The 16,687-nt window shown below is 35.3% G+C and overlaps 1 protein-coding gene across 2 annotated transcripts in view; it reads right to left on the reverse strand.

The window, feature by feature from the left end:
- LOC108596824 (myosin-M heavy chain) overlaps nucleotides 1-16,687 on the reverse strand; it is a 70,409-nt gene that overhangs the window by 7,438 nt on the left and 46,284 nt on the right. For both annotated transcript variants that reach the window (XM_017982940.2, XM_017982941.1), the window contains exon 2: nucleotides 10-1,564. In XM_017982940.2, coding sequence (XP_017838429.1) covers nucleotides 10-1,564 — 1,555 coding nt within the window. The remainder of the gene's footprint in view (nucleotides 1-9; nucleotides 1,565-16,687) is intronic.

The following is a 16,687-nucleotide window of genomic DNA, read 5'->3' on the forward strand; positions in this document are numbered from 1 at the left end:
CAGGCTTACCCTTTAATAACCTGACCGAGATCTTCGACGAAACTGCGCTCCGAGTCGACAATCTCAAGGCAGGCGCGTTCCAGGACGCTTAGAGCGGCCGTATGCGGATGATGATGATCGCCAAGCTCGTTCTCGCTCTCCGCTAGACTCTCCACGCTAGCCAGATACGAAGGCGCATTGCGTCCGTTCAGCAGCTGATCCGAACCAGAACTGGAGCTGGATGAAGTGGAGCAAATGGAGCTGGACGAAAGCGGACGATTGTTCAGACGCGTTAGTTCGCTTAGACGCGCAGCAAATTTGGGCTTAATGTCCGTGAGCGTATCCAGACTCTCGGCTGACAGCTTGTTGGCCTCCTCCAGCTCGGCCAGCTGCTCGGCCGTGGGCAGACGCAAGGGCATGCCGCCACCCAAAGTGCTGGCCTTGCTGCTCTGCGTCTTGAGCTTGCTGCGCGCATATGTGGGCGGCGGCTGTGGCGAGGATGTGGATGTGGCACGCGGCGCTGAGACGCTGCGCGTCAGCGGTTTGCTTATCAGCGGCTTGTTAATGGCCTCAACCAGTTGTGTCTCCGGGCCCAGCGATTCGCCCAAGTCCAAATTACTTAGCGTTAGCTGCTCTATGTGCTGCGTGACCAGATCAAAGTTTATGGCATCCACTAGCGGCTCGGGACTCTGCGGCTCGCTGGCTACGACAAAAGCTTTGTGCTTGGCCGGCGGCGCCGCTGCTTGGGACTTGCTGCTGTCCATGTCCAGCAGCTGCAGCTTGGCAAAGGGTTCGCCTTTAAAGTGAAATGGCGTGCCTGGCGCCAGCTTATTCGTCGGCGTTATATTGTCGTCCTTCAAGCTCTTGTTGTACTCCTGATTGGCATCGTAGGTGCAAACCAAATCGCTGCCCGACTGCGCCGACAACTTGTTCGTAAACTTGCTCAAAGGCAAATGCGATAACTTTACTTTGGATGGGTGATTGGATTTGATGTAGCGTGGCGCTGGCTTTGGACTGCAGCTGCGACTGCTGGCCGAGGGCGGCGTCTGTTGCTGCTGCTGCTGCAGTGCCTCTAAATCCACAGCGCTTACTGCTTGTGCCTCAGCATGTGTTATAATCCGTTGCACGTTGGCTGACAACACGCGTATGTTGTTGCCACGTCGCAGGCTGCTGCCACTGCTGCTGCTGCTGCTGGCAATGCTCTGACTGCTGCCCAGCTCCGAACTTTGTGCACGCACCACGCGACTTAGTTTTGCGCCATCAGGCTCGTCACGCAGTCCCGCTACCAACAAAGGCGTATGGCTGAGCTCCTCTCGCACTGCCGCAGCGGCGGCGACGGCAACAAGACTGTAGCTGCCACACTGATTGTCACTGCTGCTGATGTTGCTGTTGCTGCTGCTGCTGCTGCAGTTGCTGTTGCTGCGCTTGGGCGTTGACTCACCGCTGCAACTGTTGCTACTGTTGTTGTTGTTGCTGCTCTGTTGCAGCTCAAGCGCTTTGTTGATGGCAACACTACCGACGGCTAAGTTGCTCGTCAAGCTGTCGTATAGTCCTAGCAAGGATGGTGCCAACTCTGTGGTGCTGCCTGCAAGTACAAAAAAAAAAAATGAATATGTGCTTAGTATGCATAAAAAATATATTAAAATATATATATATATTAAACTATTTAATTTTTATATCTTTTTCATTGCATTTGCTTGTTTGCATTTAAAGAATTATTCTGCTAAAACTTATCATATCACAAAAGTACTTTACTTAATTTTTATGCGTTTTACTTGTAGCACAAATATAAATTTTAAGCAAAAATATTTATTGGTCCTAAAATTTATTGCTTAAATAATTTAGCATAGTATGTAAATCGAATAGCTTAATTTTATTACCAGAGTCGTTTAACTGCTGCTTTAACTTTATTTGTATTTAGTAAGTTCTTAACTGTCTAAAGTCAGCAGCTCAAATTCTTATGCAAATGTGCAAGCTTATGCATAAAATTATTTTAATAATTATATAAATATTTAGGTAATTAATAATAATAAATTTGGCATTTATTTTTCACTTTAAATTATTTTATTACATATTTCAAATAGAGTAATGCTAAGTCGGCTAAATCGGTCTGTGTGGCTGTTTTTATTTTTAATTAGCTAAGCATTGCTTCTATATATAAACAAAATGTGCGCAGTGTAATTAAATATGCTTGAAAAACAAGCAGTTCTGGAATTTCTGTTAGGCACATTTTTATTTTTGTTTCAGCTAAGACTATTTAATTTCGTTCTTTCATTATACAGCTATATTATGCTTTTGAAACTGTTATGTGCTTAGTTCATCATCAAATTACAACAACTTTTGTATATATTTCATAATTTAAAACATTTCGTGTGCAACCTGCGCCCCAATTGAAGCAAACGTGATGCTTTGATAGGCTTTGGCTTCACATAATTCTCTGATATTTGCCATAATTGAAGTGAAATATGTGGCCAAAAGTGCATGCGCTGCTTGTTGCTGTTGCTGTTGCTACATGTGGCATGAGGCTGATGTATTGAGTTGTTTAGCCGCAGGACGCAAACTAACGCGAAAGGAACGCGGCCGATCAGTCAACGGACAACAACAAGTTGACTTGCATTGACTTCAAACTGTGACTTGGGGCATGTTCTTGGTTTTGTTGCATAAATAAGTAGGTTGCTGCTTGCGTGCCTCCTCGCTTTGCTGCTGCTGCTGCTGTTGGCCTGACATGTGAATTGATATGGCAGCAGCAGCAACCGCAAATTCAAAGCCAGGCAAGCAGTCAACACCAACTCCAACTCCAACAACTTGCAACTTGCAACTTGAAGCGCAGCACACACAACTGAAGCAATTGGCATTGGCATTACATGAGCATTCCTCAGCTTAGTTAGCTCATCATTTTACCTGCAAATGCCTCAATTAATCAAAAAACCTCTCACAACTGCAAATTTAATAACATTATCGACTGCACACACACACACACATACACATATACAGACGCACCCATACATATGCAGCTGACAGTTGATATATAAATTATAGTGCAACGCTGTCAATAGCCAATGGTGCATGAAGTCAGCTTTAATGATTGCTCTTGTTCGCTAACAAAACAAAACATAGCAAATTGCATAAATCTGTTCTGATCTGAGCAGCAGGAATGTGGCAGGCAGTTTATCAATTACACTGACCAACAAAATCTGCACATAGCATATGAGAGTTCTCTTTTTATAGTCAACTAAATTGAAAGCTTAATTTATGCTAGATACTTAGCCGATATAAGGGCTAAGCAATGCAAAGTTGTGCAGGGGCGTAACCAAAAGGGGTTCACACAAATGCAGTTGAGCTTAGACTGTGCAACTCAAGCTGCAGTTTGAGCTTCAAAATATGCATATCAATGTAAAAGTAATAAAATAAATAAATAAATATATACAAAAATTCCTAGAGCATACATTTTATTTCTACAAAAAATTTTAACGTATACTTATTCTTTTTTTTTTTAATTTAAGATTAAAAAAGAAATTCTTAATCTTTAAACTCATCTTAACGTATACTTGATTTACGTTTTACAGAACAAGAAATATGACCAATAATTATTTAAATAGTTTCTGAAGTTATTTATAAGATTGACAAGACTTCAGATATAATATTTATAGCAAACTCAAATTTGTTAAAACTTGTTTAACATTTAATACTGAGAAATAATCATAAATACATTTTTAATTCCAATTCTTTGAATATATTTTAACGTATACTTGATGCACAATTGAAATAACAAGCTGCTGAATACTCAATAGAATTATGACTACTAATAATTAATATTTAGAATAAATATTTTAAATATTTATGGCAGCAAACCAAATTTTAATGCCAATTGTTATGAAATAAATTAATATTTTGGCTTAAAAATGTTTTGCTTTAAATATTAAAATACTCAAAATAATGCTATATAATTTTCTATTATTTTTTCATAGTTTCAAACTTAAGCTGGTAATGCTTTGAATATTTTATATGAAGTTCTGCTGAGACTACGCTCTTGAAAACTTGTCTAGCAAATAAATTTGCATTTGCAACAATTCACATGCCACAGTCTCTGTGGCAGTTTCCTTGTTGCATTCCACAGGCAGCTCTCGTGTGTTGCTGCGTGTGTCTAATCCAAATGCATAATCTTTTAGCACATTTGCCTAACAGCTTCATAGCTTCGGCAACTGCCCACAGTTTTGTTAGCTGAAAAATAAAAGAAACAAAATAGAGACTCGCAGCAAATCAGGCAATTAACTTTAAAGTCGCTGAGAGAACATTGGCTACTGTGCTAGCAGCTGCTGGTGCTAACTGGTTTGGCAAATGCACATTTCCTTTTCTACTTCAGCTGCCACCTTTTTCTGTTGCAAGCAGCATCCTCTGCAGCTCTACGAGCGACAGTAGCCAACGTGCTGCTTTTTCTTCTAATTGCAAACGGTGTCAATGCAAAAGAGTTTTCGGCCTGCCACAGCCAACAACAATTAGCTAAGCTGCCTGCCACGCCCACATGCCCACATGCAGAGTTGACAGACAGAACTGACAGTGTGACAGCGCAAACGACTTGACTAACTGATAGACAGTCACAGACTGATGAAACCCGCTGACGAGCGACGACAAGTCGTAAACATGATTTGTACATTTAATTTTCCATCATTTTTCGTTAGATTATTTCAACGCCACAACGCTGTGGCAAGCTGCGGCTGCTGCTGCTGCTGCTGCTGCTGCTGCTGCTGCGTGGGCTGTTTAACTCGGATGACGCCACAGATCTTCTCCTGCCGCCAGCCTGCCTGTCGTTGACCCACTTTATGTTTGTCAGTCGCTTTGGCTAAATTGCGCGTCAGGTTATAGTTGTTGTTGCCGCTGTTATAGTTATAGTCTGGTTGGTTAGCAAATGTCCATAAGACTTGCGTTTTAACATTGTCATTCAATGTGCAGCAGACATTTAATTAACAAAGCGGTTTCTTGGCAAAAGTAATTATAAACAACTCTGGGGCGCTCACGCTAGTGACAATATTGCAATGGACATTAAGTTTATAAACAAATTGCAAGTGCAAAGTTGATTAGCTAAGCTTAGTTTGCTATTTGCTCTACAAAATCGTGAATATTCAATTAAATAGCAAAAATACTTTACTAAATTATATATTTTGATGCATTCAATGAAGTAATAATATTTAAATTAGACTTTTTTTAAATTATTTATAATTATTTCATTTCTTTTTTTAATTTCTATTTACTCTAAATCTTCAATATTCAATTAAATAACTGAAATATTTTACTAAATTAAATATTTTGATGCACTCTTTGAAGTAATAATATTTAAATTAGATTTTTTTTAATTATTGATAATTATTTAATTTATTTTTAAATTTCTAACTATTTATATTTTCAACAATTCTTTGAAGTAATAATATTTAAGTACGCATTAATTTATTATAATTATGCAATTTCTTTTTGAATTTCTAACTATTTATATTTGCAGAAAAAATCTAATTTTATTTTTACATTTAAAAAAATATGTAAATATTTCAAAGAATTTATTTCCATTTTTTTGTATTAATTGACAATTTTAAATAAAATCAAAATTCATTAAATTTACTATTTATATGCAAAAAAAATTAAAATTATGTTCATATTTAATTTTGTATGTAAGAAAGTAAAGTTTATAATTTTGTTGAACTATTTTTTTTTTTAAATTATTTTTTATAGCGTATTTTATATTCGTTAACAAACTGCGCTAAGCTTTTGCAGCTTCTATCGTATTTTTTTAAATACTGTTAAAGCAATTTGTACTAATCTTTATTAAGCTTTACTTAAACAATTTCCAGCTGCTGCTGCTGCTGTTGCTGCCACTGCGACTGAGGCAGTGTCTGCGGATTTAATCAATTTATGGCATAATTTGAGGCGACAGTTTTATGGCGGATTGTTAGGGTTACTAAGCCCAGCTTTGGCAATCAGCCAACAGCGCCGTGATCTGCTAGCCAGCCAACCAGCCAGCGAGCCAGTTGTAGTGCCAGCCAATAAAACTAGCAAAATAAAACTGAGCCAACAAATTTGCATGTCGCATTGTCAGAGCTGCAAAACAATGAAACGAATTTCGCAAGCTTTGCAATTGGAGTAGAGTTGGTTTCAATTTTTCTTGAGTTTTTATTGCTGCTGCTGCTGCTGTCACAAGCGAGTGACATTTTAGTGGCAGTGTGGCATGGCCGCATGACGCTTGCCACAAATTTTGCGAGTGTGTGGCAGGCAGGCAGCCAGGCCCTTTGCGGCTTCAGGTGTCAGACGATGCTATCGGCGCACAGTCTGGGCTCTGGCCTGTTTTAAAGTGTGGAATTTATGGCAGAGCTGACACAATTTCATAATGCGACGGCGGCCCCCAACTTCGAAAGATTACGCGATCTCTTAAGCCAAAAATAAACACAGCAAAAAAAAGCTGAGCCAAGAGCGTCCAAGCGGCTTAAGCTTAAGGCCAGAAAGGTCAAATGCTGCAGCTGCAGCAGCGGTTAGGTGTTGACAAGTCCGGTTAACCTGGACCACAATGCTTGGCAACATTACAAGTGCTGATTTACACACGCACGAGCATCTCAATAAAGTTTTTTTTACTCCTTTTGCTCCTTGTGGCGATTGCAATTGTGACATTGAATTATGCATGCAATGCGCCAAGGGAAAGTCCTCACCAACTGCGATTGCTATCGTTGGTTCGTTGGCTGGCGACGACAACTAAATCGATTGCCTTAGCGTCACCTTTTAAACGTTCGACAGCAGCGTAACCAAGTTGCGCCCCACCCCACCCCTCGACTGACCGCGTTGACAACTGGTGGCACGCACCTTGGGCCAGTTTGTCGAGCCTCTTGGCCAGCTGTTGATAGCTGATTATATTAATGCGCTTAGGCGCTTTACAATGTTGCAGTCGCACAGTGGCACAAATGCTATAGAATTGTTGTGAAAATCTTACCGTCAGTCAGCTTATATCATAATATATATACACTGATAAAATAAGGCATTTATAGTACAAATTTGTATATAAAAATTGTTCAAGAATATTAACACAAATAACAATAAATTGTATATAGAATATAGAAACAAATAAAAATAAATTGTAGATAGAATTTATTTTTAATTTAATACCATATATAGAATTTATTTGTATTTATTTTAAAAAATATATTCTGGATTTTAGTTATTGTATTTAAATTGCATCGACTATCAGTCAACTTAGATCAAAATTGTTTGATAATATGTAAACACTAATAAAATGATGAATAAAAATAAATTGTTTTAAAAGTTTTATATACATAATTTGTTAAAAAATATTAACATTGATTAAATTATAAATATAAATAAATTGTATATAGAATTTTAGCATATAAAATTTATTTTTAAATAATTTAATGCATTCTAAATACAATATATTTTTATTTATATTGTTTTAATCAGTAAAAGTTGCTATGCTATAATAACTAAGCATTTAATAGTTTGTGTAAATAAAATATATTTTAAAAAAGTATTCTGAGCACTTTGCTATTTAAATTCAAATATTTTGTTAATCACTTTATGTAATAAATTATTTTTAAGCACATGCAAATATTAAATTATGTCATTACTTAAATGCATAAGTATTAAACATATTATTCACATAACAATTTGACTGCTGAAATATTTTAAATCATGTAATAAAATATTATATATCAGCATTTAAATACATAATAAATTTACATACAGTTCGACCACTGTGGCCCCACTGTCTGACCACATAATTGATATTTTAATCGGCATTTCATTTTGTCTGCTTCACTGGCGCCATTTGGCCGTGTTAAGGGAAATGACCAGTGGCAAGTTAAGCCGCCAGCAGCTCAGGCAACTTCCCACAGCCCCCCTCCCTCAATGCAACTACAACGAGTCAACTTTTAAGTTAATAGTTAATGTTTGACTACATTATGTGCCGCTATCAGCATAAACGTGTGCGTTAAGCGAACTCTCGACTTGGGCTTATTGGCACGCATTTTGCAATTGACATAAATATAATAAATTCAATGTGTCGCAAAATGCGCTTTAGACTCACACATAAAGGCCGATAAGAGCGCATGGCTAACAAAAGCGCTCAAATTGACTCGAAACGGAAGCTAACAAACAACTAAAAATTTTTATGCACCATTGAGTCATAGCCAAGTGCCAGAATTCCAATCAAGCCCAAAAATACCAAAGAAATTTAACAGATGCTATTTAATTTTTATAGCGGAAGCAGTTTAGCACTTAGAGTGGGTTATACAAATAAAAGGCAAGTGTAATTGTAATTTTACAATTGTATATGCTCAATTATTTATCAGAATTTGTTCAGCTATCTATGCTTTAGTAGCTTCTTTTTAACATCCGCTGCAGCTTGATACTTTTTATCGCTGGCATTATATAGAATATATATATTTACTATATGCGCAGCACTTGCGGAAACTCAGCAGCGGAGTTTGCTTTTTAGTTTGATTGCAATTTGCAGCAAGAAGTCTTGAAAAAAAATGCATCCATTAAATTTTATAGCTGTTAAATTAAAAATAAAAATAAATTTGTGTATAAATAGTAAACACAGCTATGAAAAAATTGCATGCAGCTAAAACTCTTAAAATAAAAATGTAGTACAAAATTATTAAATAAGAATTGAATTTCAAAAAATAAGAATTTAGTACAAAATTATTAAATAAGTATTGAATTTCAAACTTTATTAAAGTCAGCATTTTTTTCAACTTTTATAAGTTAATTAATAAAATAATTTTAAATCAAAATATATTTTTTTAGAAATAATTAATACAAAAAAAATTTAAATAAAAATTTATCTTGTTAGATTTTTTTCACTTTTCTTTTTAACTCTTTTCAGTCATAATTATTTTATTTTCATTTGATATGCAGACTATAACACTAATATTTATATTTATTGTTATTATTTATTAAATAGTTTTTATTATAAACTTGCTTTTTACTACAAATTCTTTTGCAAATTTTTATAGCAATCTTTATTTTTTTTGCTTTTGTATGCGTAGCAAGAAAAACTGAACGCATAAGCATAAAATTCCAGAGATCATCTCCCCCAGTGCTCTGAGCCCACAGCTGTTTACAACTTCCACAACGTGTATAGTGTATATATATATTTATTTTTAGATCGCAAGCAAGAGATCGCATGGATCACAAGCACTTAAACGGCTTGGCATTTAGCTACAGTCTACAGCGACTCTTGACTGCTCAACGTGTTGGCCCAACGCACGGTTTACTTTTGTTTTGTTTTTTTTGTTTTTGGAGCCGCACCGATCTTAAGTATCTGTGCTAAGCAATTTTTGCAATTCCGACGAAAAAGTGAAATCCTTTTAAAGCGGCAGCAAACAAAATCTAAGAAAATGTCGCGCCAGGCCTAAAAGTTATAAATCTTGTTCATATTTGCACGTGAACAACAACAACAACAAGTACAGTACAGCTATGGCAAACGGCTCCAGACGAAGCCATAAATGTCACGCAGCCGCAGCCGCAGCAGTTGCAAGTCCAAGTGCTGTCCAAGCTGTCCAAAAAGCCGACTGCAGTCTCTCCCTCTCTCTCTCTCTTTCTCTTTTGCTAGCATATTAGTTTTCCACCTTTAGCTACGTGCTAAATTCCATGCAGCCAGCAAATCCATTAAGCATGCCACAGCTATAGTCGCATGCAACATGCCACAGTCAAAGTGCTAAAATCCCATAAAAACGTGGCAACGTGGCCCAGGACAAGCCAAAGCGGCAGAGAGAGACGTAGAGACGAACCAGTATGTCCAGGCTGGCTTCTAAATTAACCCAAACTCCTACTCAAAAATCTTACAGCTGCCACATAGCGTCGAGCAGGCCACTCGACTTGGCATGCGACACTTGCAACAGCAGCGGCAGCGACTGCGGCAGCAGCTGAAAATATTGTTGCCAGCAGCTTGCACTTTGCACTACAGCCCCAAGGCCCAAGTCTCGAGTGTCGTCAGCTAAATTGCTTAGAATATGCAAGCAAGCATGACTAGCAGTTACTCTTTAAAATAAGATAAGAGTTTGCCATATAAAAATTATCGATAGGCAACTTGAGAGCACAACTAACTGAACTGACAAAAGTTGTAGCTTAGTAAAATAGCCTTAGTAGCTAGTACTACCTTAGTTATTATATTATTTTTCGGTATAATAATTAAACTTGTACACACAAAAATTGTCTTAGTTAAATGAGGAACATTAAAAAAAATTACGTATCACTTAAAGCATTTTAATCGATAGTTAGGTTTTAAGCTAAAATTTACTTTAAGCATTTTAAACGATAGTATCGATTGTTAAATATAAATATATTTTTAATTGATTTAACGTTTTAAGCTGCAATAGCTAAAATTTTTATAAATAAAAAGTATTTAATTTTGAATTTTTTTTATATAATTTGCATATTAATGATTATTTTATATATATTCTTTTATATTTTTTTTCTTTTTGCTGTACTTGAAACTCTTTAAGACCAATTCCTTTATAAGATTATTAATTATAGACATAACAATTATTTGCCATCTCTGCTTTTAATTCTTTTAAATTATATTTTATGCCTAGCTAAGCAACTCCTTTTGGATTTTTAACTTACAGGGTATAACAAGAACCTGACTGTCATGCATTTCAATACAGCGCGTTCATCGTTGACTTTGACATGACGAACTGAACTGCATGGAGAGGAGTCCAAGAGCAGAGCCTGCCCCTGGGCCATTAACTTGAACAACGGCAACAATAACAACAGCAGCAGCAACAACAACAACAACAACAATACTGCCTGCTAACTGCTGCCTGATGAATTGCAAACAACGCCGAGAAATGCATAAAAGACCCAAAACAAAATAAATAAATTTGCTGCTGAAAATAGCCGGCAAAATATAAAAATGTGAACGCAAACTAACAAATTTGTTGCCAGACTCTTTTTGGTGGCTTATGCAAATACCAACAAAATTTGTTATTGTGGTTTTGTTTTTTTTTTTTTGTTGCTGTTTTGGCGGTGCCAAGTTTGGAGCTGCGCGCATTGTCAGCATATAGCCATGACCAGTGTCAGTTCAAGGGCTTTTAAGGCGAGTGAAATTTGCTGCAAAGCTGCGCTAATGCCACATGCCACATGCAACATGCCGCATTGTGCCGTATTTGGACAACTGTTTAGTTAGGCGATAGCTTAACGCTGATAAAGACATTCAAAAATCCCCAGCGGCCTTATATAAGGCGAGGCCCAGACTAAGGCTAAACTCACGTTTAATTAGATGATAACAAGCAGAGACAAGGAAATTTATAGCGCCTAAACAAGCAGAAGATTAAATGCGCTTTTATTTTACAAAAATTAAGTGCAAGTTAAATGAAAGTATGCAAATAGTTTGGTTACAACTATGCTTCAAATATTATTTATTAATAAATAAATAATAATGCAAGAAATTGTAAAGCGTTTTTATAAGATTAATTGCAATTTTCTTAATAAAAAGAAAATAGAAAACAAAGTATTCTATTTAAAAATTTGCAAATAAAATAACTAAAAAATTAATTTAAATAATTTGAATGTCATCCTTAATCAACAAAAAGAATTATTTAAGCACACACACTTGAAAATAAAAGACAAAGTATGAAGTATGAATTCTATTTGAAAAATGTGTAAATAAAATATGTAAAAAATTAATTTAAATGCTTTTTGATAAATATCAACCAATTAAAAATAAATAAATGATTACAGAATAATATAAGAGCTAAATATAATTCAGACATTAAATTAGTAAAGAAATAAAAAAAATATTTCAGCACCAATTTGAACGATTATTTAAATTATTCATAAAGTTTAAGCAATGAAATCTATAAAAAAAAAGGAAAATATTTAGACAAAGTATGAAGCTGAAAAATTAATTTAATTTTTAAAGCATGATAAATATTAGCCAATAATAAATAAATTATTAGCAGTAGAACAAAATAAGACCTAAATATAATTCAGGCATTAAGTTAGTGAAGATTTAGTCCAATATGCTTAATAAAAAATTAAGCAATACACAGTTCAAAATATTTAGACAAAGTATGAAGCTGAATTCTTTTGTAAAAATGTGTAACTAAAATAACTATAAATAAATTTAGTTGCTTTTTAAATAAAATAAAATATCCAAACACATAATTTGAATGATTATTGATGCATTTAAATTATGCATTATAGCTAACTGATTAGCGAAAGAAAATAAATAAAAAATACAAATTTAAATTCAAGGCATTAAATGTGCAAAGAAAGCAATAAAAAATGTTAAAAAATGCCAATAGACAAATAAAATTGGCAATTTAGTTAAAGTTTCACACACCATAAAAGTCGCATAGTCTTGGCTAAGTAAGGATATTGGTAATATGGTCACTTTTAAATATGGAAAGTAGTCGTATCGTTTTTTTTTGTCTGTGTTTTTTTGTGACCTCAACCAAAGTCGCCCACGCGACGCCTAATGCAAACAGACAGGGAGACTGTGTGGCAGAGACTTTGTGGCAGAGACTTATAGCGTGTAAGTTGAAGCAATTGCAGCATGGGGTCGCTAATCTCTGATGCGATTTGTGCGATGTGTGCGCTTTGGAATTGGAAAATTGTTATTGGAGTTGAAGGTAAGCAGCAGCGCTTTCAAAATCAATTTACTCATATCAAATACGCATCGGGCGGAAAGCGAAAGCCACAATGAGCAGGAAATGTCTGTCGAATGCACAAAGCTGCTGCAGCTTGGGCTGTTGCTTTTATTTTGATTGATTGCTAGGGCAGCCATAAGTGGAGCACTTATGCAATGTCTGTGGCTCTAACTGTTTTTCCTATTTTTTGTATGTGGGTGTAGCTTGAGCTGCTTGCAACGCCTGCTGACCCAGTCGGGGGCTGTCAGTCAGTCAAACAGTTCGTCAAGCCTGCTGGCCTCGTTGCTATTTGAAGGCCAAAAGCCTTAAGGTGCATTTGATTTAATTACACTAAACAAAAAAAAAGGCAGTCAAGACAGTTGCTTGCCACAATATTGACTTTAGATAGCCCAAGCTGCTTGCCTGCCTGCCTAGACTTCTTGTTAAAATGGCCTGCAGCCGCTAATGAGCTTCATAAATAAGCTGCTCAGTTATCGCCGCTTGGTTAAATTTGCATTTGCAGTGGCAGCAGCAGCAGCAACCAGTTGACACACCCAAGACCACAATGCGAGATAAGTTTGTTAACAAGCCAACTTGATTTGTTCTGCTTGTTATTGTTGGTACTAACTGCTGACAAGTCAATCGCTGCCTCTTAAGCGTCTTTAAGTGATTTGTGTAAATATTTGCAGCTAAATCAAAGAGCCATAACATACCTGCAATGAGAAGAGCGAAAGAAATTCATAATTAGTAAGCTTACACTTCAGTGGCAGACGGCGAGATAAATTAAAAGATAAATTAAGCGCATTGCGCTTTATAATGCAATTATTACTATGCAAATATGATTAAAGTATTAAACACTATATTAACTTTAATATTCCAATTCTTGCATAGAATGTTGAGTCTGCTTAACACTCCCAATCTATAAGCTTATCAAATTTAAAGAAAACCAAAAACTTAATTTTTTATACTTTTAAATTTAATTTTAAATATTTTTTGTAACACAGTTGAGATTAAATAAATAAATCAAAGAGCTTAGGTATTTTCTAATTTTTAAATGTTTTCTTATATTTGTAAGAAATTTTATTTACTGCTCTATCAATTAATTTCTTAGATTTTTGTCAGTTTTTGTTTTCTGCTCTTAGTTATAAACTTTTGTATAATTAATTTGCTAATTTTCTTATAGTTTTTATATATATTTTTATTTTCATAAAAAATAACATTAGATTCCTAAAATGTTTCTGTATATTTTTCACAGTTACTGCAACAAATATTGAATCAGACAAAACTTTTTTATGAGCCCCAGTTATTTTTTAAGGTTTTCTTATTTATTATATTTCTGTCTTCTTATAATCTCTATAATAAATATTACATCAGGCAATAATTTTCCATGAACTTAACAAGTTTGCAATATTAAATTTAATATTTTTATAATCTTTTTATGAAGTCTGCGTAAATAAATAAACATAAAATACAAATTTTATTATTTTACACATATGCATTTATTTATTTATAATTTTCTTATTTAGTTTTTAGCTGTGTGCGCTTCTCAGAATTTAGCTATAAATAAATAAATGCTTGCTTCTAACAATAAAATTCTTTGCTAATCCTTTTGTTCAATAAACTTCACGCAGCGTCTATTGGCAACTCAAAAAGGCAACAAAAAGTTACCTCCATGGCTCTGACTGTATTAGGCAAGGCCGCTAGTTGAGCCAGCGGAATGTGGAGCTGATTTCAATGCCCATAAGAGGCGCTTGTGCCATATGCCCCCAGTGCACACAAGATGAGATGAGTGAGGCTGAGACTGCGAGACCGAGTCGCATGTCAGTGATCTTGAAAGCCTTCTTCAATTGATGGTCAATGCACTGGGGCTGGAGAGCCACACAAAAGTGGTTCAAATGCTCGCCACTGGCCACTGAACATTTTCCAGCGAAAATATGCCAAACACGCGAGCTTGTTGTGGTTGTTGTGCTGGAGATCACTTAACTGCCAAGTTGGGAACTGAGAACGCGTTTTAAAGGCCGCGTCAGGCTCACTGACTGAGGCTGTGGCCACGTCTAAGTGTCTGCTTGGACCACCGGCGTTGCAGCTGCAGGCTGCAGCCCCCCACCCCGCCCCGCTAGTTGCTGCTATAATTGGCAAGTGGAAAAATCATTGCCAACAGCAGACGCTTGACGTGGGGTGGTGGGCCATAAAAAGCAGGTCAGCGACTGCTTTGCTTTGCCCAATGCAAGAAAAACAATCAAATTATGGCCACATTTGTATGGCAGCTGCTTTAATTGATGGACAGGCCGCTTCAATGCCTCTTAGCACATAAAAGGAACCAAACTGGCAATGCCATTGCCATTGCCATTGCCACTGCCACTGCTAGCGCAAAGCCAAAGGAAATGTGCCATCATAAAATTTCACTGCCAATGGCCTGGCCTGGCTTGGCCTGGTCTGGTCCAGCGCACTCCAGTTCAGTCCGAGGCCAGCTGTCCAGCCGTAATTTACAGCGCGCCTCGCCTCTATGTTAATGAAGCCAGTCAAAGCAACGAATTCGATTTGCTAGGTACCAAAAAAAAAAAAAAAAACATAACAGCGTCTAAAAAGCTCAACGCGTGATGAAAGAGCTGTGGCAAGCAAAGAGGTGATCGCAACAATTTAGCGCATTAATTTGATGGCACACTGGCGACAAGGTCTTGCCACAAGAGGCACGACAAAGTGCCACAAACAACAGCTACACTGTGCGAAAGTGCAACAAATTCAAAGCATTAGAGTGTTCTATTTAAAAATCAAACTTATTGTCATTTCTATTTAAAGCTCAAGCTATAAATATATTATAAATTAATTTTAGGTATTTAAAATAATTAAAAATAATTTATGTATTCTAATAAGAGCGATGCTATGCAAAATTTTAAATATCAAATTTATTTAAGCATTTATTGTATTTCAAACTATTTTGTAGCTAAGCTTAAATGTGATTTTAAATAGAATTTTTAAAAGCAAATACTTAGGCTTAAAGCGCGAGCATAATAAAACATATTTTGTTATTAAATATGTTAAAAACTATAAATAAACAAGAAACAAACCAGCAACATTTTTTTAAAAGCTTAAATCGACAGAAATTTCATTGAATTTGACTTTTTTACGCTTCAGACATTTAAGGAAACTTTAACTTTGTGAATAATAATTATTTATATGAAATAAATTAAAATAAAATAATTTTTTTATATTGAATTAGCTATATTTAATACATTTTTAGAATTTCCAATTTATTTACTACAGCTTTAAGCTTTAAACTTTCAGTTCTATTTTATTTTTCTGTGTCTAATCAAAGATTTTTTGCTATTAATGAAAGTAAAAACTGTAAGTAAACGAATTATAATTTATAAATTTTCGCGTTTAGAAGCTTTCGAAGATTATTAATAATTTATTATGGACATTTCTAAAACATTTTATTTAAAATAAAGTAATTAAATATTATATTTTTTTCAGTTTCCATTTATATACTGAAACTTGACTTTAAACTTTCAGCTCTGTTTTGTTTTGCTCAGTGTCTAATCAAAGATTTTTTGTTATTAATTATAATGAAAGCTTTAAATAAACGAACTCTAATAAATAATTGACAGAAATTTAATTGAATTTAAATTTTTTTAAAGTCATTTTGGGCAGCTTTAATTTCTTTGAATATTAAAATTTTATTAAGCCAAATAAACATTTCTAAAATATTTCATTTAAAATACAATAAATAAATATTGAATTCAATTTTTCGAATTTAATATAACTCAAACTTTTGTTACTCAAACTCAACTCTCTTTTGTTTTTCTCAGTGTCTAATCAAAAGTTTTAGCTTGTTGCGCATTAGATGGCAACAGCGCCCAGCAGCGCGTTTTGGCCAACCAATTAGGCTGCCTGCTTGGCAACATGTTGCAGACACACATTTGCTACCAATTTATTTTAATTACGCGCACGCTGTTTGTTTATATTACGCCAGCCCAAAAAAAAACATAAAAAAATAAAACTGCAGCAGACAAAAACAAAATAAAAAGCAAGCAAACATGAGAAATCAATTTTGGGGCAAAGTCAATGTGCATGTTGTTGTT

Source organism: Drosophila busckii, chromosome 2R, assembly GCF_011750605.1.
Source record: "Drosophila busckii strain San Diego stock center, stock number 13000-0081.31 chromosome 2R, ASM1175060v1, whole genome shotgun sequence".
NCBI classification, from domain to species: domain Eukaryota; kingdom Metazoa; phylum Arthropoda; class Insecta; order Diptera; family Drosophilidae; genus Drosophila; species Drosophila busckii.